Genomic DNA, 20,137 nt, shown 5'->3' on the forward strand with positions numbered 1-20,137 from the left:
ACATAAATAATCATGGTATTGAAATCACCCCTAGCCAAAAAGGGTTTAGTTCCTCATAACTTTGAAATCAAAGAAACACCTAAACATTCCAACAACTCAAACTTGAATTGTATGAACGTTTAGGCACTCTTCTCTTCCATTCCTCATATTACAAAACAAAGAGAATTGAATTTAAACATTGAAATCAAAGAAACGCGTAAACATTCCAACAACTCAAACGTGAATTGTATGAACGTTTAGGCCCTCTTCTCTTCGTCTTCGTTGTAGCACAAGGACTAAGGGATGTTGTTGGTGTGTTGAATGGATTGGGGGATTATGGAAATGGAAGAAATGGAGGAGAAAGGGAAGGGAATGGTGCAGAAAATGGAGAGACTCACGGCTAGGGAGAAGATGGAAGTGTTTTGTGGTGTGTTGTGTATGAAAATGAGATGATTCCTAAATGAATGAATGCAAGGGTATTTATAGGAGGAGTGGAGGTGTAAATGGCTGTTTGTTTAATGTGTTTGTGTGGAGGAATGATGAGAAAACAGCTAGGACACATGTGAAAATCTGGAAAGCAAATGGAGTGCACGGCATTGATGTTGGAATTGCATGTGTGTGCTGAAAATAGTGTGTGTATGCATGTGTTTGGGAAGCTTTCTTGCTCATTTTCTGGATGCAATGATGAAGATATTAATAATTAATGCATGTAGGTGGCTGAAATGATGAAGAATGAGTGATGGAAATGAAAGGGAAAGCTAGAAAAACATGTGAAGATGCTGGAATTTCAAAGGGAACTCACGGCATTGAAGGTTTTGGTGCATGTGTTGGCTGTTTTGTGTTGTGAATTATGATGAATGCATGTGAGTTAAAGAGGAAGAATGTGGTGAAATGATGAAGTAGGAAGGTGGAAATGCATGTGAGATGTTTGGAAAGGAAATGGGAACCCACGGCATTGAAGTTGTTTTGTTGATGTGTGAATGCACGTGACTTGTTTGTGGAATAAAGAATGAATGGTGGAAATGTGAGTGAATGATGTGCATGTGTGAGAATGCATGTGGAATTAAGAGGAGTATGGAAGTGAAATAAATGAATGATATGTTAAGTGATAAGTGAATGATATGTGGTGAGTGATAAGTGAATGGTTTGATAAGTGATAAATGAACTAGTTTAAAGGGCTAGGGTTTAAGTACATAGAATGGGCCTAAAATAGGTTGGTTTGTATGGCATAATGTGTTTGATTGGGCTAGAGGTTTTCCATGGCTCAAAGGATTTGTTTGATTGGGCTAGGCCCTTTGTTTGATGTCCCCAAAGAGCATACAAGGCTTCAATTTCGTCCATCCTCTTTGCTCCATGATTAAGCTATCCAATCCATGCCCAAAAATGCTCCAAATGGCCTCAAAATGCACTTTCTTGCTCCCTAGGCCCTTAGAACCTGAAAACACACAAAAGAAGCATAAAGGACTAAAATAACGAGAGAAACATAACGTAAATGCACGAGAACAAGCCATTTAAGTCGCATGAATATGCTCCTATCAGCAAGCAGAGCCCACCTCGTTTTGCTGGCACAAGGCCTGCCTCATTTTCTATGCACCGGGTGCATCTCGTTATGTATGAGCGGAGTCCGCCTCGTTTTGCCTGCGTTGAGCCCCCTAACGCCCATGTTTTTTTTGTTAGAAATACAATTTTTTTATTTTCACACAATATTTTCCTTGAGTATTAAGGAAAACTTTATAAGGCATTTGGAAGCGAATTTACTACTTATTGAGCAACAAATGTATATTTAGTAGAATATTTAAGCCGAAAACTAAAAAATAAGTAAAAATATGGTAGTGAGGTCCAAATCATTGTAAATTGTTCTGCCCTCAAGAATACCAACGAAAAGTGTTACCTTAATTTTCAAAACTTGACTGAGAGTGAATGTGAAAATAAATAGATTGAAAGATGATTTAGGGCGAGGATTGGTAGCGTAGTACTGATCTTTCCCTATTCTAATTTATTTCCTTTATTTGAGTAACCATTATTAAATTCAAATATCTTTAAATTTAGATTCTAAATCGTTGATTACAAGTGTTTAAATATGAATTATAATAGATTTTATACGAAATAATATATTTTGAAGAACATGAATATGATAGTTTGTTGTTAAGGTAATAGAAATACAAGAAAAATTAACAACAAAAAAAAAAGGAAAAAAAAATAGAAACATTTGAAAAGCCGGGATCGTTATGATACTAGCGACTTATTTGGAGTATCATCGCTACCCAGCTCGCGGCAACTCTACTGTATAATCGGTACCTAACTACCGATCGTAACATTTTCTATTTTATTTATTTATTTATTTTGTACTTTTTTCTATTTCCGTTGAATTATTTTTCTTCCTACCTTACTTTATTTAGATTCAAATTTCTTTAGATATATATCTATATCCTTGTTTTGCTGCCCATCTTTCGTGCGCGCAGCCACCCTCTCATTTTTTGTGCTCGGTGTGCCTCGTTCTGTGTGAGCGAAGTTTGCCTTGTTTTACTTGAGTCGAGCCCGCCTAACAAAAGTTTTTTTTGTTAAAAATGCTAACTTTTTTATTTCACGAAATATTTTTCGTGAGCATTAAGAAAAACTTTATAAGGCATTTGGAAGCAGTTTTATTGTCTATGAAGCAATAAATGTATATTTAGTAGAATATTTAAGTTAAAAATTAAAAACATAGTAGTGTGGCCTAAACATTGTTAAAATGGGGTTCTACCCTCAAGAATATCAATGGAAAGTCTTAATTTTATTTTTTTAAACTTCAAGATGAGGCAAATGTGAAAATAAATATATTGAACGATGATTTATGTACGAATTTGCAAAACCAACTAAAAACCGTGAGTGTAACCCACATTTTTTTATGAAAAATGCAAAATTTTTATTTTCTCGTAATATTTTTTGTCACATCCCGGCCCGGGGGGACCACTTCCTGGGTTCGCTCTACCACCGTAGCACGATATTGTCCGCTTTAAATAGATTGAACGATGATTTATGTACGAATTTGCAAAACCAACTAAAAACCATGAGTGTAACCCACGTTTTTTTTTTTATGAAAAATGCCAAATTTTTATTTTCTCGTAATATTTTTTGTCACATCTCGCCCCGAGGGGGACCACTTCCCGGGTCCGCTCCACCACCATAGCACGATATTGTCCGCTTTAGACCCCGACCACGCCCTCACGATTTTGTTTCTAGGAACTCACACGAGAACTTCCCAATGGGTCACCCATCATGGGAGTGCTCTTGCGCGCTACTTGCTTAACTTCGAAGTTCCAATAGAACCCGAAGCCAATGAGCTCCCAAAAAGCCTCGTGCTAGGTAGGGATGAGAATATACATATAAGGATCACTCCCCTAGGCGATGTGAGATGTCACATTTTTCGTCAGTATTATAGAAACACATTATAAGGCATTTGGAAACAATTTTACGGTTTATTGAGACACAAATGTTTTTTTAGTAGAATATTTAAAACGAAAACTTAAAAATAAATGGACAAAAATTGTAGTGTGACATAAAACATTGTTGAAACGAGGTCTCCATCTATTTAGAATATCAACAAAGTCTTATATGATTTTTCAAACCTCTATGTGCTACGAAGGTGAAAGAAAATAAATTTTACAACGATTTTTGTACAAATTTACAAAATCATTGAGAAACAATGATGATTAGCCCACGTTTTTACTGAAAAAAATGCTAAATTTTTTATTTCTACAAAATATTTCCCGGTATGAATAAAAGTACCTTATAGGGTAATTGAAAGTGGTTTTACCATTTATTGAGCTACAAATATATTTTTAATAGAATATGTAAGCCGAAAACTAAAAAAATAAAATGGACAAAAATTGTAGTCAGGCCCAACACATTGCCAAAACTAGACTTCATCTACAAGAATATCAACAAAAAGTCTTACATGAATTTTCAAAACCTTATGGTGCGATGGAGGTGAAAGCAAATAGATTTTTGTACAAATTTGCAAAATCGACAAAAAACCGTAATGATTAGCCAACGTTTTTTGTTGAGAAAAATGTAAATTTTTTATTTTTGAAAAATATTTTTCATCATGATTAAGAGTTAAATCTGTAAGGCAATTGACAGTGATTTTACTATTTAATTAGGTAAAAATGTATTTTTAATAGAGTATTTAAGCCGAAATTTTTTGTTGTATGCATTAAAGAATTTATTATTAGTGATTTGGAGACAGTCTTACCAAGTATTTTTCATTCAACTTTTAAACCGGAAAATGTGACTTTTGAGTCTGCATAAATCAGAAGCTGCACTCCAATTTTGTTGATGACAAAAACACAAAGATGATAAAACAAAATTGCATTAAGTAATCGTAGGTACACTTCAATGTCAATGAAGAAAAATGTGTGTGTGTGTGTGTGTGAGAGAGAGAGAGAGAGAGAGAGAGAGAGAGGCTATTGGATAATGTAAAAGAATAACGATGGCATTACAAGAAGAGATGATTTTCCTTCCCCGAAAACTTGGCAATAAACTAATTCACTGACGTTCAACCGGATCTTCTTCGGTTCGCATCTTTGCTGGGCAGACCACTGTTTTCCTCCCACATTTTCCATCCATACCGTTTCGAAATTGAACATACCCTTAGTTAACAGGAACTTTACTAGTATGTTGAACGGATGAGCTCGTTGTCTTCGACCTCTCAAAAGTCCGGTGGTCTGTCTGCTCAGCGTCGATTATATGTTTAACGGCTCTGCCTCGCTGTCCCTCTCCTTCATTGATACCCAATCTTCAGTCTCTGTTGACAGAATCAAACAGTTCCAACCATGAGCACCAAAAATATTAAGGATGCCAAAGGATATGGTTGGAGTGAGACTTACTGGGCTTGTCTGAAATCGCCATGAGGCGCCTCTGCAAGAGACATGCTACGAAGAGGAAGATCGAGCACATACCAAACATAACTGTCATTGGAAACGCATCAACCTGCAAAGACATACAAAACCAACTCGCTAGTTACAAAAGAGGTGGACTGAGCACACTTACGTGATAACATCATGTCCGTAAGACAAAACAAGATTGGTCCACCTAAAGGCCAATTTGCCTACTTCACCCACATCTACAGGTCTAATGTAATTGCAAGGTCAAGAACTGTAACATACATTATACAGCACAACGCAGACAAAAATGTTGAGAGGAATGCGGAAGAAGTTCATGATGGTGCTCCTGGCCTCCTCGGGGATGTACTGAGATCTCATCTTCATGATGGACGGCCAGAATAGTCCTACGCAAGCCTCAAAGGCACAGAATCCAAGAAGCTGGATACAACCAGCAAAAGAGATGCTCCCTCCTTTCACAGTGGAAGGTGCTACCAAGAACTGTTTGAAATTAGCAAAGTTAGGGAACGGCACAACATAGAATAATAAAGAAAACAATACACTGGAATCCTAACATACACTGGTCACAATGGGAAGCAGGAGAGAGGCAGCTGAGATGGCAAAGACAATCTGCATATAGCTCTCGACCCTAGGTGATTGTCGAGCCATCAACCGGGATGCAAGGGAGCTTCCAAGCATTGAAGACAACATGAAAGTGGCAAAAATAAAACCATGTGGAATGTCCTCGTCATTGGGGCTCAGAGCAGGAGTCCACAGGAACACAAATGTATACATAGAACCTTCAAACAGAGACTGTATGGCACCCAGTAACGCGATTTTCTCATCTGAACCACATAAAAAAAGGTAATAATAAATGAGGCAGAACATAACAGAAAAATAGACCATGAGGTTGGAAAGGGAATGACAAGAAATTGCAGGACGTATGTAGGCTTAAACACCAAAGCCAACGATTAAACATACACAATTTATCATCCAAAAATATTAGTTTAAGTTTATAGTATACCAGAAGCAATGGCAACAGCAGCACCCCGGAACTGGGTAAACAAGTCCTTGCTCTCCGAAGGATCTCCATAATTCTCTGTCCATGTGCACAAAATCACAAACATTCCAATTGTGAGAAAGCATGAAGCAGCATCGAAGGGTGCCACAGGCCCAAGAGCCAGTGCATCAACCAGCGTATTTCCAAGCAACCCAGCCAAGATAGCAACAACACCATTGCCAAGAAATATTGCCTTTGAGAATGTAATTGACAGCCACTGTTGTTCAAAACCTCTCTGCACAGTCAAGATGAGGATCACATATAAGATTTATTGATACAAAGGGTTAAAATTCCGAAATCAATCAAATTTTTCACAGTTCACGCCCCCAACCAAGCGAAACAGCGCCTAGTTGAACTCATTGCCTATGTGTAACAAATAATGACATCCAAACAATTTACAAAGGCAACAATTTTTGCACGCCCCCAACCAAGCGAAACAGCGCCTAGTTGAACTCATTGCCTATGTGTAACAAATAATGACATCCAAACAATTTACAAAGGCAACAATTTTTGCACGCCCCCAACCAAGCGAAACAGCGCCTAGTTGAACTCATTGCCTATGTGTAACAAATAATGACATCCAAACAATTTACAAAGGCAACAATTTTTGCACCCCAAGCAAGCGATTTTTTTCTGGTATAAGCCAGTGAGCACGATAATAGTACCCTTTGAAGACAAATTCACCCTGTTGAGTGAGGTGACCATCCACTAAAACTATACATCTAGAGTGGATCTGTGAGCAAACGATCTAAAAAAATAGGAACTTTAATGAAAAGCTTTCAGTACTATTCACTTTAACGAAAAATCACATTTTTACATTAAAAAATCAATCCTTGTACTATTCACTTTACCATTTATTTTGTATTTAAAACTCAAAGTTTTCAAGTTATTTTCTTTAGTTTCCTTAAAAAAGAAGGGCAGAGCAACAATCCCTTACCTTGTTGTGTTCTGCAACAAGCCATGATTCAAATGCTGAAAATAGAAGTGATGTGGCAATACCGCCCAAAATACGCCCCAACATCAAAACTTTGTACTGAGGAGAATGCTTGGTGATGCAGCTCAGTATGTAAGTTATACAATAAGTGATGCACGCCCTCTTTCGGCCCCTAAATTCATGACACCATCAGTGAAAAGTTATCGAATAATCATGGAACCATTTAGCATATGACAGCGCGAAAACTCACTGTTTATCTGCCAGAGATCCAACAATTGTTCCAAACAACATGGAGGACCCGAAACCAGCAATGAAAAGCTGTCCGATGTCGCCTTTTCCGTATCCGTACGTACTGTACAGGTAGTAGACATAAGGACCCTGCAACCAGTCCCCAGCTATCGCCATAAAACCATTAGTTTGTCAGTCATTTAAACCAATTCTTCATTCAATCAGAGAAGTTCAAACATAATTAGCAAAATCCCCTCAAATTAAACTGCAGCTCAGATCCAACTTCCTATTCACCAATTAAGAACAAATCAAAAGAAAATAGCTAGAATTAAAGCAATGCCAGCATCATTTTTCAACCAAGAAAACGATTAAAAATCCCAAAAATCTTATCAAAAACATGATAAAAAATATCGGAGACAAGCAGATCTCGCAAATGAGTACTTAAATTTCCACTTAAAACTCCATAAAACTCACTATTAGCATCAGATCGGATCAAAATTCATCAAATCAAGACACATGCATTTATACAAAAACGCAAACAAACACGTACGCATTGAGAGAAACGATAACTTGGGTTAGATCCAGTGGGCTTACCCATCATGAGAGAGTAAACGAAAAGGTAATTGTTCTTGAAGACGTTGAAAGTGGACGGGGTGTTGATTCGGTCTTTGTTGCTCTTGCTGAGCTCCGCCGCGGCCACCACCGCCGCTAGTATCCCGAACACCATGTAGTAGAAAACCTCCATTGTTACTCTCTGCACTCTAGAGAGACAAAGGGAGAGGAGAGAGAGAGAGAGAGAGAGAGAGAGAGAGAGTTTTAAGGTACGTGAAGAAAGAAATGGATTGTGTAAATATAGCACAAAGAGGGAAGACGATGGAGCTGCGATCCTCTGCATCAGCCCCTGTTTCTACAATTTGTAATGATTGGTCCTAAAGTTGTATGTTTGACTAAAGTGTGTTGACTTTGGAAACAGGTGGGGAGAAGAGTGCGAGTGCAGGAGAATCCCATGATAGAGATCGCGGGAGAGACCTACCAGGACGCGGTATGGTAATCTACCTATTTATTATGGCCCCTGTTGGGGTGATGTGACACGTGGCGACATCACGTTGCGTGATGTAGAGATTGTTTCTGTCGGTGGTACTTTTTTTTGTGGGACCAGGGATGTGGGAGTGGGTGATTTAACAGGAACAGATCTCAAATCAAAATCAGACGGTTAAGACTTGAAAGTAATGTCGGATGTTGTACTGCAAGTCTGGGTATGACGTAGACGATTTCCCTAACTTTTCAAATTTTTTTTTTTTTTAACAAAAGATATTATTTACAATAAAAAGAATGATTCAAATTCGTCTTTGGCAATAATCAAACCTTAACTTCTCACTTATTAGTGAAAAATAATATCACTAGACCATAGTATTAAGTGACACTAATTTGATAACTTTGGATTTTTGTTGGTTGGTTTGGGATTTAGTTACACCTTTCCTATTTATCATTTATTGCAAAAATAAAATGTAAAATATAAGTTATCTATTTTTTGTTTAAATGAGAGTCATGACCTAAGTAGGTCTGAGTGCTCTTTCTTATTTTTCAAATGCTTATGGATTAAATTAATCGTAACAGTAGTTAGCCACCTAACTACTAAGCGGCGCTAGATGGAAACTTGTATAACACTAGTTACAAGTGAGTTTCTCGTGTTATTCTTATAGTTTCTATCAAATTCCCTAAGTTGTGAGGTAATTCGCTATGCTTTTGTAAAAGGTGTCAGACGAATAATGTGTTATGTTACCATAACTTTTTCTTCCCTTCATAATATCAAATATTAATTAAGATGTTATGTAACTTATATCCTTATCATGTAATTTTATTTGATTCGTTGGTAGGCCAATTTGAAATTAAAAAAGGCTAGCAACTTAATTACAACAACTTTTTTGGTTTTCAAAATTAAAAGATGGACAATTTTGGATAAATAGGTGTAACAGTTAATGTATTCAAAATCTTAAAATGATCACATCTGAATCAACCATTTAATAATTAACGGTCCAGAATATCTTTGAATACCTTAGATCACAAGTCATGTCCTAATTAATGCCTACCATATTATCAGCAGATGGTTGATGCTGACTTATTACAATTAATAAGAAATGGGATTCCTTTAATTTAATAGCATATTCTCCCTTTACTCTCTATCCTGTGGGGGGATTTTTAAGTGTATCGAAGACACAGTCTAGTATCAAGTGTTATAAATTCATAATACAAATGATTGAATATTTATAAAAAAAATCAATTACTTGTATTACAATACTTAATATACCGAGTCGTATTTTTTACACCGAAAAATTTGTCCGTACCATGAAGCCATGGAGGAATGCTTACTGTGCAAATTATTAATGAATTATGCAGCTTTATGTAATTCAGGACCAACGGCAACGGAATCTCTCTAGTCCTCCACTATGGGGTGATCAGGGTATGTCTCAGCGTCCTTAATGATTGGACCCATTCATTTTTTATTCAATTATCAAATTTGTTTTAAATAAATAAACATGTCAATACGAGCAGAATTGATATGTAAAAGAAGAAAGATAAAGGTAAACGAAAGTCAAGTTGGAAGGGGCGTTAATCTTTTGTGAGTTGAAATTCTTTTCGAATTTTTGTATCTAGAGCAAGCGGATTCAGAAATTCAAACCAATCACTTTAAATCATGCGGTCCTCATTAGCTAGCCCATCCTAATGTCTTACTTCACAAACAAAAAAAAAAAAAAGTCTTTAAACGGTTTGGATTTCCGAGTCCGTCTGCTCCGGACATAGAGATCCTCTCAAGTCGATCCATGTTGGCCAATATGGATGGTCCTACAACAACTGAAACGGCAAAAGACCTCAGAAATATCCACCACAAACTCAGATTCTGGGAAGAGAAAGAGATAAACTCCCATAATATCCATGGCCCCTCATTTACTTCACTCAAAAAATAAGCACCAAAAAACATCCCAAAACACCAATTCCAATTGTTTCTCTATTGAATTATTGAAATTATTGATCCAGATTATTTAGATTATAAAGCTGCTGATTTCTTGGGGTTTTTGGAGGCCATAAATATATATATTAGGAATTAATGGCTTCTCTGACTTCGATCACACTGAACCAATCTTCTTCTTCCCCATTGGGATCATTGGCTTCAAAGCATTGTCACCATAACCAGAATTCCTGCTGGGTTACAGCCGTCGGATCAGTCAGATCATCATCATCAGCATCCACAAGGCAACGGTTTTCGTCACAGGGCCTCAGAATCCGTAGTGCAGCAACAAAACAAGCCAAAACGCCAGGTACAACTGTACAGCCTGTATTTACGTATATCAGAGTAGTTTAGAATATCGCTTTGTCAAAAAAAAAACGATGACAATTTTACTTTTAATCCACCCTCACATGTGTTTCTTGATTATCTTGTTTTGGAGAGGTTAGCTGAAGAGGACTGGAAGACTAAGAGGGAACTTCTCCTACAGAAAAAGGTACACTTGTTTTCATCTGAAACAGATAGAGTTCAATCAAAGAACATAACCCGTGAATATTCCGCTCTGATACCATGTTAGAACGTTAGCATTGAACTAAGAACAGAAGTAGCAGTTGATCTTCAACAATCGCCAACGCCGAAAATTTGAACAATGTGCAGGTGAGGAGTGTGGATGTGAAAGAAGCTCTGAGGCTTCAAAAAGAAAACAACTTTGTGATTCTTGACGTGCGCCCTGAAGCGGAATTCAGAGAGGTTTGGTTAATTTTTCTTCGTCGTGATTGCATTTGTCACCCTTAGCATCATGCCAATCTCTGCAGCAAGTTTGAGTTGGCTAACTAATTACCGGAAAATGAACGTCTGTGGTGAATGTAGGCTCATCCGGCAGGGGCGATCAACGTGCAAATATACAGGCTTATAAAGGAGTGGACAGCATGGGACATTGCCCGCCGTGCTGCTTTTGCATTTTTCGGCATCTTTGCCGGCACAGAAGAGAACCCAGAGTTCATATCAAGTATGTATAAGCTTTGCTTTGTCCGTAGACAACTTTTACAGCTACAGAAACACCAAATAATAACAATGTTGTGGTACATGGTAACAGGTGTGGAATCGCAGCTAGATAAGAAGGCAAAGATAATAGTGGCTTGTGCCGCCGGCGGTACGATGAAACCAACCCAAAATCTCCCAGAAGGTCAACAGTCAAGGTGATTCAGTTTAATTTGTTCCTCCTCGAGACTTCGATTCATAGCAGAGTTGATCATTCACACCGGTCTCTGCAGATCATTGATAGCAGCCTACTTGCTCGTCCTCAACGGTTACACGAATGTCTTCCACTTAGACGGCGGACTTTATGCGTGGTTTAAGGAGGAGCTGCCATCGGTCGCGGAAGAAGAAGAGTGAAGTGCCGGTGGTGGTAGCCGTATGAAAGAAAGATGCTTCAACGGAGCAAAGTTTTGTTCATAAATGAATGACTGCGTGCGTGTGTGCCAATGATTTCTCGGATGCAAATTGAATGTTCTTGTAATGAAAATACCAACAATGCATAGTTCAGACATAGCATGGAGAATTTGCCTCAAACCAAAGGGTTTATTTTCTCCAATGGTAATTCACAAAGGTAATTGGAGAAAACTCACAAAGTTAAGACACAGGATGATTGCTACAAGATGTATCGTCACAGCAACCGGAGATCGTGTCCTTTCCACCGCGCCCCATGTACACAACGCGTGACAAACCCGTATCAAAGTTGCAACTCATCTAGAATAGCAAGTCATTGAAGCACGAAAAGGTCGAATGTTTTTAAGCTTTACAAGGTGCCAAGAGAAAAGTTATCTTCTATTCCACATTAATGGATCAAATGGTGATAGCACGCGAGAGATGAGTGATCATGACGTCTCTTGAAGCCTGTATATAGTGATTTCTTGCTGCTTGAAATACCGTCGGTCCTCTTCATCAACCAGAACAAGATTCAAATAATACTTCACGCTGAATTTGTTATTGATGTTGCGATGTGTTGGTGTGAGTTCATAAGGGCTAAGAAACAATCTAATGGGAATTGATTCACCTGAAAAAGGCAAGCATGTGCATGTAAATCATTCATCTATGGACAGTTGAAGAATTGCAGCAAGCTTTAGACGTAAATCAATATTTCCGAAAAACTTCATTCACGTTTACCAGACCATCCCAGTTGAAAATACAAATGTGCTAAAAAGATATTTCAAATTACACAGCCATCACCCACCTGCATGAGCATAAACCGGATATATAAGAAAGCGGAAGAGTAAATGAAGATACCTCTTACTGGAGCACCATCCATCAACTCAAACTTAGCAAGTGTCTCTGTCTCAACATGGGTATTGGGCCCCGACCCTGTTGACTCTCGACGCCTGATCTCCAGATCCATATTCTTTATTTTGATTCTCACAAGAAGGAAATATATCTTGCCAATAATAACATCTTTTAGATGGTACCTGTATGTCAAGTATCAACACACCAATAATTAATGCCAAATTGTTCTCTTTTGTTTTAATAACAACTCTAGGCACGAAGTTCTTGTACAAGCCCGCTATATACAAATGCAATCAGGCTATGGTTGTAAAGGCAATGAAACGTAACATTTGAAAACAGCCATTGTTTCCGGATTTCATCTCATGCATATAAACCACTAATGATAAACACAAAACCCTGAACATGAAATGCATTTCGACTTACTTGCTCTTGTTGTACTCAAACTCAATGTGCAGACAATCTTCGATTCCGACTTCCATCTGCAAAGGCAATAAAATTAGAAGACGATCCATTGAGGGAGGACTAACAATGGGGTGGCTGTTGCATCACACTAGATAGATGCACCATAAAATGGAATTAGGTAATGGATGAATAGAAGCAAACTTTTTTATTGCATTCCTTATTTGGTACTCACCTTGATGCTATTGTTAATAGATGGAGGTGGGGAATAGTTGCGAACCTGAAGCACAGAATGACATCAATACAAACTATGAGAATGCTACATGACTAGTGAGTGTGAATGGTAGATGATCACTTATATGGAAACACCGTAAGTCGTAAATTGTGAGCAGGTTATGGAAGCATAGATAATAAAAAGTGACAATGCACAATGCTCAAAAGATCCTGGTATTCTGAGAGAGAGAGAGATTACCACAAAATCCTGATATTCCACTATGCTACTACCATAACCACGACTAATTGTGACTTTCAGAACATACCTGGGAAAAGAAAACTTACAATATGTCATAGCATGAGTTAATTATTATGAACATGATGTTTTCCATCTACACTAGTGTAGAAAAACGTAAAAGGTGCCAATAGATATTTACTTCAATAAACAAAATAAGAATGAAAATATAAGTAACTATCAGTGTCTTAAAACTTACCTAAGTCTCACATTCACCCCATTGTAAGTCTCATATGGCATCTCAACTGTAGAAAACTCGAAAGGATATGTTTTCCTTTCATATATCTCTCCAGGAACATCAAGTTCACGAACTGTTAACAATAGTAATGCACTTAGAGCTTTGAAGAATACGGTGGAAGGGATAAGCAACAAATTTAAAGCCAATTAAATGGAACACAGCACCTTTTTTTCTTCAGTAAAAAATTGGAACGCCAAAATTATAATAGGGTTCATTTCTAATGTAAAAGGTTGTAAACAAAGTACCAAAATCAGTAGTTTGAAAAACTGAGTAGAAACCGTACAAAGCTAATGAAATGAAGCATAAGCAAACTCACCAAGAGAAGTAAAGTCATAAAAGTTGCCTCTGTCAAAGTACATCTCTGCAACATAAAATAAAGTCTATTAGAGTGCTAGCAATTCGATTAGCATGCTGTCAACCAAAAACCAAACCTCATGCTATTATTTTCACATCAAACCTCCATCATCCCAATTCATCCAAAATATAACACAGGACACTAGCAAGACAATAAAAGAAAAAAACAATACCAATTTGACCGAGAAGCTCGACCTTAACTCCATTGTGTTCGACCTTCTTCCCTTGAATTGGTTCTATATTAATCTGACAATGACAACAAAGAAAGGAAATATCTTTAAGAGGTGATCTTTATAGTCTAAACTACTCAAAATCAATTTCCTCAAGATTCAACCTTTGTGTACTATAATGCTTATCATTTAAAACAATACAATCAAACAATTTACCTTCCCAGAAATGTTTTCTTGACTTTGAAAAAGTGGGACCAATACTGCTTGGCCACTTTCCTTCTTCAAAGGGACCTACAAAAACAGATCAGAAATGAGGGGAAGAAGTATGCGATTTTCCAATCCCATACAGTTGTATTTTGGATAATAGATTCGCAATTAATAAAGCCATGGATAAATAAACCACTAAATAAAATGATCTATTGGAACTAACAAGGAGCAAGAGCTACCATCTATAATATGTACGATAACAATCTTGAAAGGGAAAATATCTCAATGTACTGTTTGCATCTAGATTACCTGCTTCCGAGTTTTGGCATCAGAAAATGTGATTGAAATGTTGCAGGATGGTTTGAACGCTCCAATTAAGTAATTCTGCGACAAATTTGAAATGAGCCATATTAATACTACAAAGAATTCCTCGCGGTTTATAACCGGACTAAACAATAACTGCAGAAACCATTAGCTGTTCATGAAACTTTACCATGTTGATCAGGATAAAAACCCCAGTTCCTAATAGCTCACTCAAGAGACCTGCAAAATCCAATGTGGACAATTCATGCCTCAACACACATTATAAAGCATGCCTATCTCGCTAATCGTGTATACCAAACACTAAAATCATAGTTTCCCTTAAGACCCGAAAAGTTCACCTAAATAAACTTTAAAACTAATAGTAGTCAACTTAAGACACACATAGCTTGCACTTCCAAAGGTGCAAAATTTACCTGTTTATGCACAAAAAAAAGTTGTTCTAAGCTCGTAAACCACAATTTACTCATTAATCCTACAATTTAAAAAGCTAAAACCCCAATGCATGAATTGTAACCCAAAACAGCTAAAATGCACAATCACCCAGTATTTCCAAGCTCAAAATTTGTGCCCTAATTCTCATAGATAAAAAGGATTTCCCAATTTAACTGCATATATACCTAATTGGCTCTAAATAGGCATAAAATGGGGAACAATTGAGATCAAAATTCAACCGATCATCAGCCTAAATCAGAAGAAAAGTAGTAAATTTAAAGCGAAGATTGAAAACCGAGTTGAAGATTTATGAATTTCACGTACCTTATGACGACGAATAGAGAGATCGGCGAGCGCTGCGAATTGGGGTTTTAGGGCTGACGGAGAAGAAGAGCGAAACCACCCCTTGATTGACGGTTGGGAATGGGACTCAAAGTCTATTGCTTTCTTCTTCAAGCCATGATCGTTCTCACGTGCGAGCACGTGACCGAACCTTTGGTTTTCCCTTTGGTTTTTATTTGATTTAAAAAAATCTTACATTGTTTGTGAAAACTTCCAAGTTGCTTGAAAGATTGCAAATAACAAATGAAAAAAACTTGTCTTATTACCAGTTCCGTAAAATATATGTTTATTTATTTCATCATATTATTAGTTTCGTAATAGAAACTTTCGACACGATGGCGTAACCAATAAATACTCAATATAGTCAACTAACTCTTCTCAGATTAATAGATTACGTATTTGTATATATTCAAAGTATTTTGTATATATTATTTTCAAGGCATGACTCTTCTCACCGACGGAACCTTCTATAAAATAAAAGCTGGCATAAATTTCACAAATATGCAAATTCTGAGTAGTTGACCAGTATGTTTCTAGGACTCATAAGATTATAAAAATAATAATAACAATAATAATAATAAAGGAGAATATGGATGCTAAATATGATAATAGTTGTGGTTATTTATGAAATAAATTTTTATATTACTGAAATTTACTACCCTTGCATGAAGAGGCATTATTATAGCACCTCAGCCCGTAATGGGGTGAATCAATCAACTTGACAAAACTAAAGATTTTGTAGCTATTAGATGATTTTATTTTGTTTTGTTTTATTTTTTGTTGATGTGACGTTTTTAATAGAATTTCTGGCTACATCACAATTTCAACACATACCAAACTTAAGCCTCAACCCTTAAAAGAAAGCCTCACCTAACAAAAATCGATGGGTAATGCTAGGGAGATCGATTTTTTAAAATCAAATTTGCAAATCAAATGAGTAGATGATTGGATTATTAATTAAATGTCAATTAACATGCTTATTTTTTATTGAAAACACATTATTTGGTTTACAAAATTTGGTCTATGTAGCGTTACCCAAAATGAAAACTTTGACTTGTCAAAATAGTTAGGCGCCTCAAAAATATGGGTCATTGGCTTAACCAGGTCAAATCAAATTTTGCACGTATAATTCCTCATTGTCCATAGAAGTCATTTCCATTAAGCTTTTGAATTAACAAAATAACATTCTAGTAAAAAAAAGAAATTAAATCCTTCGTCAAGCGTTATTTTACAATGGGACTAGGTATTTTGAATTTAAAAAATAAAGAGAAATACTTGTAAAATTACGAATTCACCCTTTCATGCCGCGAACCATCCAATATTTCCGCAGAACTCGAATCCAACGGCGGTTCTTCCTTCCTCCGACTTCCCATTCTGAAAAGACCGTACAATTTCTTAAACTCCCTCACCGTGTGAACACTCTCCCGGCAAAAAACGCCGCCGGGTTCGCCCGACTCGTCGACCGACCGACCCGACGAGCTATTCGTCAACGCCTGCGCGGCTTTGTTCGCGTCCTTCTTACTATCCACATGCGTCTGCAACGCCGAGATAACCGACTTCAAAGCTCGACTCGGCGAGCTCCGATTCGAAATCATAATCTCGCCGATCTCCGCCGGGCTCAGACTCGCGCCGCCGTGTAAAATCTCCTCCACCTGCGGGAACAGCTTGTGTTCCTTGAGCCCGAGGTAAGTGCTGGCCAAGCTCTTGAAAGCGGAAAAATCGCAGAGCGGAAAATGGATGTGGACGTCGACCCGCCCCGGCCTCAGAACTAACTGGTCCACCTGATCCTTACAGTTCATTGTGAAAACCAACACGCGCTCCTCGCCGCACGATGATACGATCCCGTCCATGAAATTCAACAGACCGGACAAGCTCACAGCCGTCGATTTCTCCGTCAAGAAACGGTCCAGATCCTCCACCACGATCAGCGACTTCGGCGTCGTTTGGAGGAGAAGCATTTTCAGATCGGAGTCGTCGGCGACTTTGGACATGTCGACGTCGTACACGTCGTAGCTCAAGAACCTCGCCATGGCGGCGATGAAGCTGGTTTTTCCGGTGCCGGAGGGGCCGTAGAGCAAAAAGCTCCGCTTCCAAACGCGGCCTAGTCGGTGATAATACTGCTTCGATTTCGAGAAATTCTCGAGATCGGACCGGATTTTATTCTTCAGCTCAGCGTCCATCACGACGGTGTCGAAGGTGGCGGGGTGCATGAACGGAACCGATCGCCACCGTTCGTTTTCGCTGGAGAGGTTCATGAAGAGCTTGATCTCTCTGTTCCGCTGCTCGATTTCGTCGGCGACGGTGAGGATGTGCTGGAAGTACTGGCGGAACACACGGCGCTTGTCGGACCGGTTGATTTTCAAGACGAAGGAGCGGATTCCGTCGGACTGGGATTTCTGATTGGTCCAGGAGAGCTTGGCGCTGAGGAAGGTGTCGTGGACGGCGGAGTTGGCGGCGTCGTGCTGGAAGAAGATGTCGTTGGATTTGGCGCCGGTGAAGAGGTTGGTGAAGTCGGAGTCCTCGATGGAAGGGAGGGAGTCGAGGTAGACGGAGATCTTCCGGTAGAGCCGGTTCTCTTGGAAGTGCTCGTTGAATTGCGGGATTTTGTAGAATTGGTAGACTCTGAACCGGTCCGCCAAGGATTGCCATAATTTTGTGAATTTGTGAACCAGAGATGTTTTGGACACGAACCGGAGAACCAGAACCAAGGAAATTGCAAAGAGCAAGAAATAGAAAAATACCATGAATCCACCCATGATAAATGAACAGTTAGCCCAGCTAAGCCCACCGCAATAATAATTGTAGGCACAACCTGGTACTGGCCGAAGAACCTCCAACGCTTAAGTTAACTAATTACAAAGTGATTAAGCACATTAACGGAGTTGTATCTAGATTTTGAGCTTCTAAACAAAGGTGAAGGTATTCTGCCTTCACGGGCACTTTCAAGGCGAGGTTGATGATGCGTGGTACTAACCGAAGAGCCTCAGCTACTAAAGTCAGCTGAATTCGAAGCTAAATTTTGGGTTGCTAAAATATGCTCCTCGTGCTATTGGGTTGAACTTAATTTGATGAAATCAAAGGAAGATATGGGGAGAGAGGAGTGGAGGTGATGGGTGAAGATTGAAAATAATATTTGGAGGAGGAATGAGGGTTGGGGGAATAATATATGGAGACGGCTTGAGCCGGCCAATCAATGTTGGGTCAATCCAAAGAGCAACAATGGGCGTGTACGTAGGGAGAAATAGGGAAGAAATGTAGATTGTATTGTCCGTCTTTGGCTGTGAAACGAAGACCAACGACTAAGGACTCATTCTCCCTAATATTTGTATAACTATTTGGACGAGATTATTTAATAATATTGCATTTTAGAAGACTATTCACATGCGCCCCGGTTTTATTCAATTTTATTGACCAACCAAGCCCTTGGTTTAACTGTTACGGGAATGGTGAGTGGTTGGGAATGAATTTTGAACTCGTATTTCACACAATATTGTTTAAGTTTGATTATTAACGTTGGTGACGTAATTGGTTACTACTACATGACAGTACAAATTAGGTATAGGAAGTGACGAAATCTACTAGACTATGGGTTGAGGTGGTGATTTTGCTAATGACCAAAGATATGGTCAAAACACCACGTTTTAAGCATATAACAATGCGTGTTTGGTCTGAAATATATTGTTATATTGACATCCGTTTGTAAGTATACTCTGACACGGTTGTCCATTAGATATAGGAACTGTCTATTAAACTATCGGTCGTTAGCCAAAAACAAACAAAAAAAAACACTATTGATCCGGTTGGTGCTTCGAATAATTAAAATACATAATTTTTACATGATTAATTTGAAATATTGCTCTCCGATTGCAGATTAGGACCGGTGAAGAAATCTAATAAATTATTGGCTTCGTTGGTGGTGGTGGTGCCTAGCTAATAACCCAAGGCGCAGGGAGATCTGCTAGTAATAGTCGTGACTTTATCTTTTTTTTTATTTTTTATAGAGAAAGTTTTCAAAAATGCGTGTTCACGACTATTATAATATTTTAGTTTAAGAATATCTTGTCATTTGTAATAATACAATATCGAACTAAAACATCACAATAACGGTAAACCTGCTTCGTGTTAGTTTTTCTCCCTCTCATGCGTCGGCCGTCTTATATGTCCCACAGTGAGCTTGTAGTCAAAGAGTGGTTTTGCTCACCAACTGCGACCTGGTTTTTGTTTAATCTTCATTAATCTAGCTTCAAACAGGATGGTCATTTTCAACATGCAATATTAATTAATATTTCAGTTGTCAAACATATGGTGCTTGCTTGAGTGAGGGGAAATGACTAATGCAGTTACGCAATAATACAAGGGGTTTATTTGGATTAGTTGTGTCGAGATTTTAGAGTCGGATTAATGGTCTAGTCTTATTTACATTGATATTGTCTCAATTTAACCATTTATCACAAATATATCAGTACAATTAAGTATAAAATTATTTAATATAAATTGTAAGTTTGTTAAATTTCCGACGTGAGATTGCATTCTTCAACAAATTTATTTTGTCAAATTTCTGACGTGAAACTACGTTCTTCAACCAATTGTGCGTTGCAATAATTAAGAGAGCCAAGGGCACGTACTAATGTCCACAAAACTAGTATTACAAGTTAATTGGAATCCAAAGGAAATTAACGAATTGTTGATTCTGATAGATTGATATTGACTTTGGATTTTTTTGCTCGGAGTCCACGCACTCAGAGATTTTAGACCATTCAATTTCAGTCTTACGGTTTCATTTGTTTATCCTATTAGTCCACTTCACAAAAATTCA

General features: G+C 38.0%; 4 protein-coding genes across 4 annotated transcripts; 1 reads left to right on the forward strand and 3 right to left on the reverse strand.

Moving 5' to 3' along the window:
• Positions 1 to 4,314: 4,314 nt before the first annotated feature.
• Positions 4,315 to 7,881, reverse strand: LOC137734074 (uncharacterized). The gene is made up of 8 exons (XM_068473344.1): positions 7,658 to 7,881; positions 7,086 to 7,230; positions 6,839 to 7,007; positions 5,866 to 6,136; positions 5,421 to 5,686; positions 5,127 to 5,342; positions 4,848 to 4,950; positions 4,315 to 4,765 (listed from the first exon to the last, which is right to left on the reverse strand). Exons 1-8 carry the CDS (start codon positions 7,806 to 7,808, stop codon positions 4,704 to 4,706), a joined length of 1,383 nt encoding a protein of 460 aa, XP_068329445.1. The 5' UTR covers positions 7,809 to 7,881; the 3' UTR covers positions 4,315 to 4,703.
• A 1,948-nt stretch (positions 7,882 to 9,829) lies between these two features.
• LOC137734777 (rhodanese-like domain-containing protein 14, chloroplastic) lies at positions 9,830 to 11,644 on the forward strand. Its single transcript, XM_068474063.1, has 6 exons — positions 9,830 to 10,380; positions 10,517 to 10,563; positions 10,725 to 10,817; positions 10,938 to 11,076; positions 11,164 to 11,266; positions 11,342 to 11,644. The coding sequence occupies exons 1-6, from the start codon at positions 10,170 to 10,172 to the stop codon at positions 11,460 to 11,462; spliced, it is 714 nt and encodes a 237-aa protein (XP_068330164.1). The 5' UTR covers positions 9,830 to 10,169; the 3' UTR covers positions 11,463 to 11,644.
• On the reverse strand, positions 11,565 to 15,565 carry LOC137734776 (vacuolar protein sorting-associated protein 26A). Its single transcript, XM_068474062.1, has 12 exons — positions 15,304 to 15,565; positions 14,717 to 14,766; positions 14,533 to 14,607; positions 14,233 to 14,307; positions 14,020 to 14,092; positions 13,809 to 13,853; positions 13,454 to 13,565; positions 13,219 to 13,285; positions 12,982 to 13,026; positions 12,771 to 12,826; positions 12,354 to 12,529; positions 11,565 to 12,123 (listed from the first exon to the last, which is right to left on the reverse strand). Exons 2-12 carry the CDS (start codon positions 14,717 to 14,719, stop codon positions 11,945 to 11,947), a joined length of 906 nt encoding a protein of 301 aa, XP_068330163.1. The 5' UTR covers positions 14,720 to 14,766; positions 15,304 to 15,565; the 3' UTR covers positions 11,565 to 11,944.
• Positions 15,566 to 16,479: 914 nt separating this feature from the next.
• Positions 16,480 to 18,490, reverse strand: LOC137734887 (AAA-ATPase At2g46620-like). Its single transcript, XM_068474202.1, has one exon. It carries the CDS (start codon positions 18,075 to 18,077, stop codon positions 16,605 to 16,607), a length of 1,473 nt encoding a protein of 490 aa, XP_068330303.1. The 5' UTR covers positions 18,078 to 18,490; the 3' UTR covers positions 16,480 to 16,604.
• Between the last annotated feature and the right edge of the window lie 1,647 nt (positions 18,491 to 20,137).

Source organism: Pyrus communis, chromosome 5, assembly GCF_963583255.1.
Source record: "Pyrus communis chromosome 5, drPyrComm1.1, whole genome shotgun sequence".
Taxonomy (NCBI): Eukaryota; Viridiplantae; Streptophyta; class Magnoliopsida; order Rosales; family Rosaceae; genus Pyrus; species Pyrus communis.

Excerpts from the sequence above, each read along its gene's own strand:
- LOC137734074 (XM_068473344.1), bottom strand. The coding sequence starts at position 7,808 with ATGGAGGTTTTCTACTACATGGTGTTCGGGATACTAGCGGCGGTGGTG. Across the intron at positions 5,343-5,420 it reads TGCTTCCCATTGTGACCAGT|TTCTTGGTAGCACCTTCCAC; the intron begins GTATGTTAGGAT and ends AATTTCAAACAG. Across the intron at positions 4,951-5,126 it reads TCTGCGTTGTGCTGTATAAT|GTTGATGCGTTTCCAATGAC; the intron begins GTATGTTACAGT and ends ATGTCTTTGCAG.
- LOC137734777 (XM_068474063.1), top strand. The coding sequence starts at position 10,170 with ATGGCTTCTCTGACTTCGATCACACTGAACCAATCTTCTTCTTCCCCA. Across the intron at positions 10,564-10,724 it reads AACTTCTCCTACAGAAAAAG|GTGAGGAGTGTGGATGTGAA; the intron begins GTACACTTGTTT and ends AACAATGTGCAG. Across the intron at positions 11,267-11,341 it reads CCAGAAGGTCAACAGTCAAG|ATCATTGATAGCAGCCTACT; the intron begins GTGATTCAGTTT and ends CGGTCTCTGCAG.
- LOC137734776 (XM_068474062.1), bottom strand. Across the intron at positions 13,286-13,453 it reads GGGGTGAATGTGAGACTTAG|GTATGTTCTGAAAGTCACAA; the intron begins GTAAGTTTTAAG and ends TTCTTTTCCCAG. Across the intron at positions 13,027-13,218 it reads TGGAATATCAGGATTTTGTG|GTTCGCAACTATTCCCCACC; the intron begins GTAATCTCTCTC and ends TCTGTGCTTCAG.
- LOC137734887 (XM_068474202.1), bottom strand. The coding sequence starts at position 18,077 with ATGGGTGGATTCATGGTATTTTTCTATTTCTTGCTCTTTGCAATTTCC.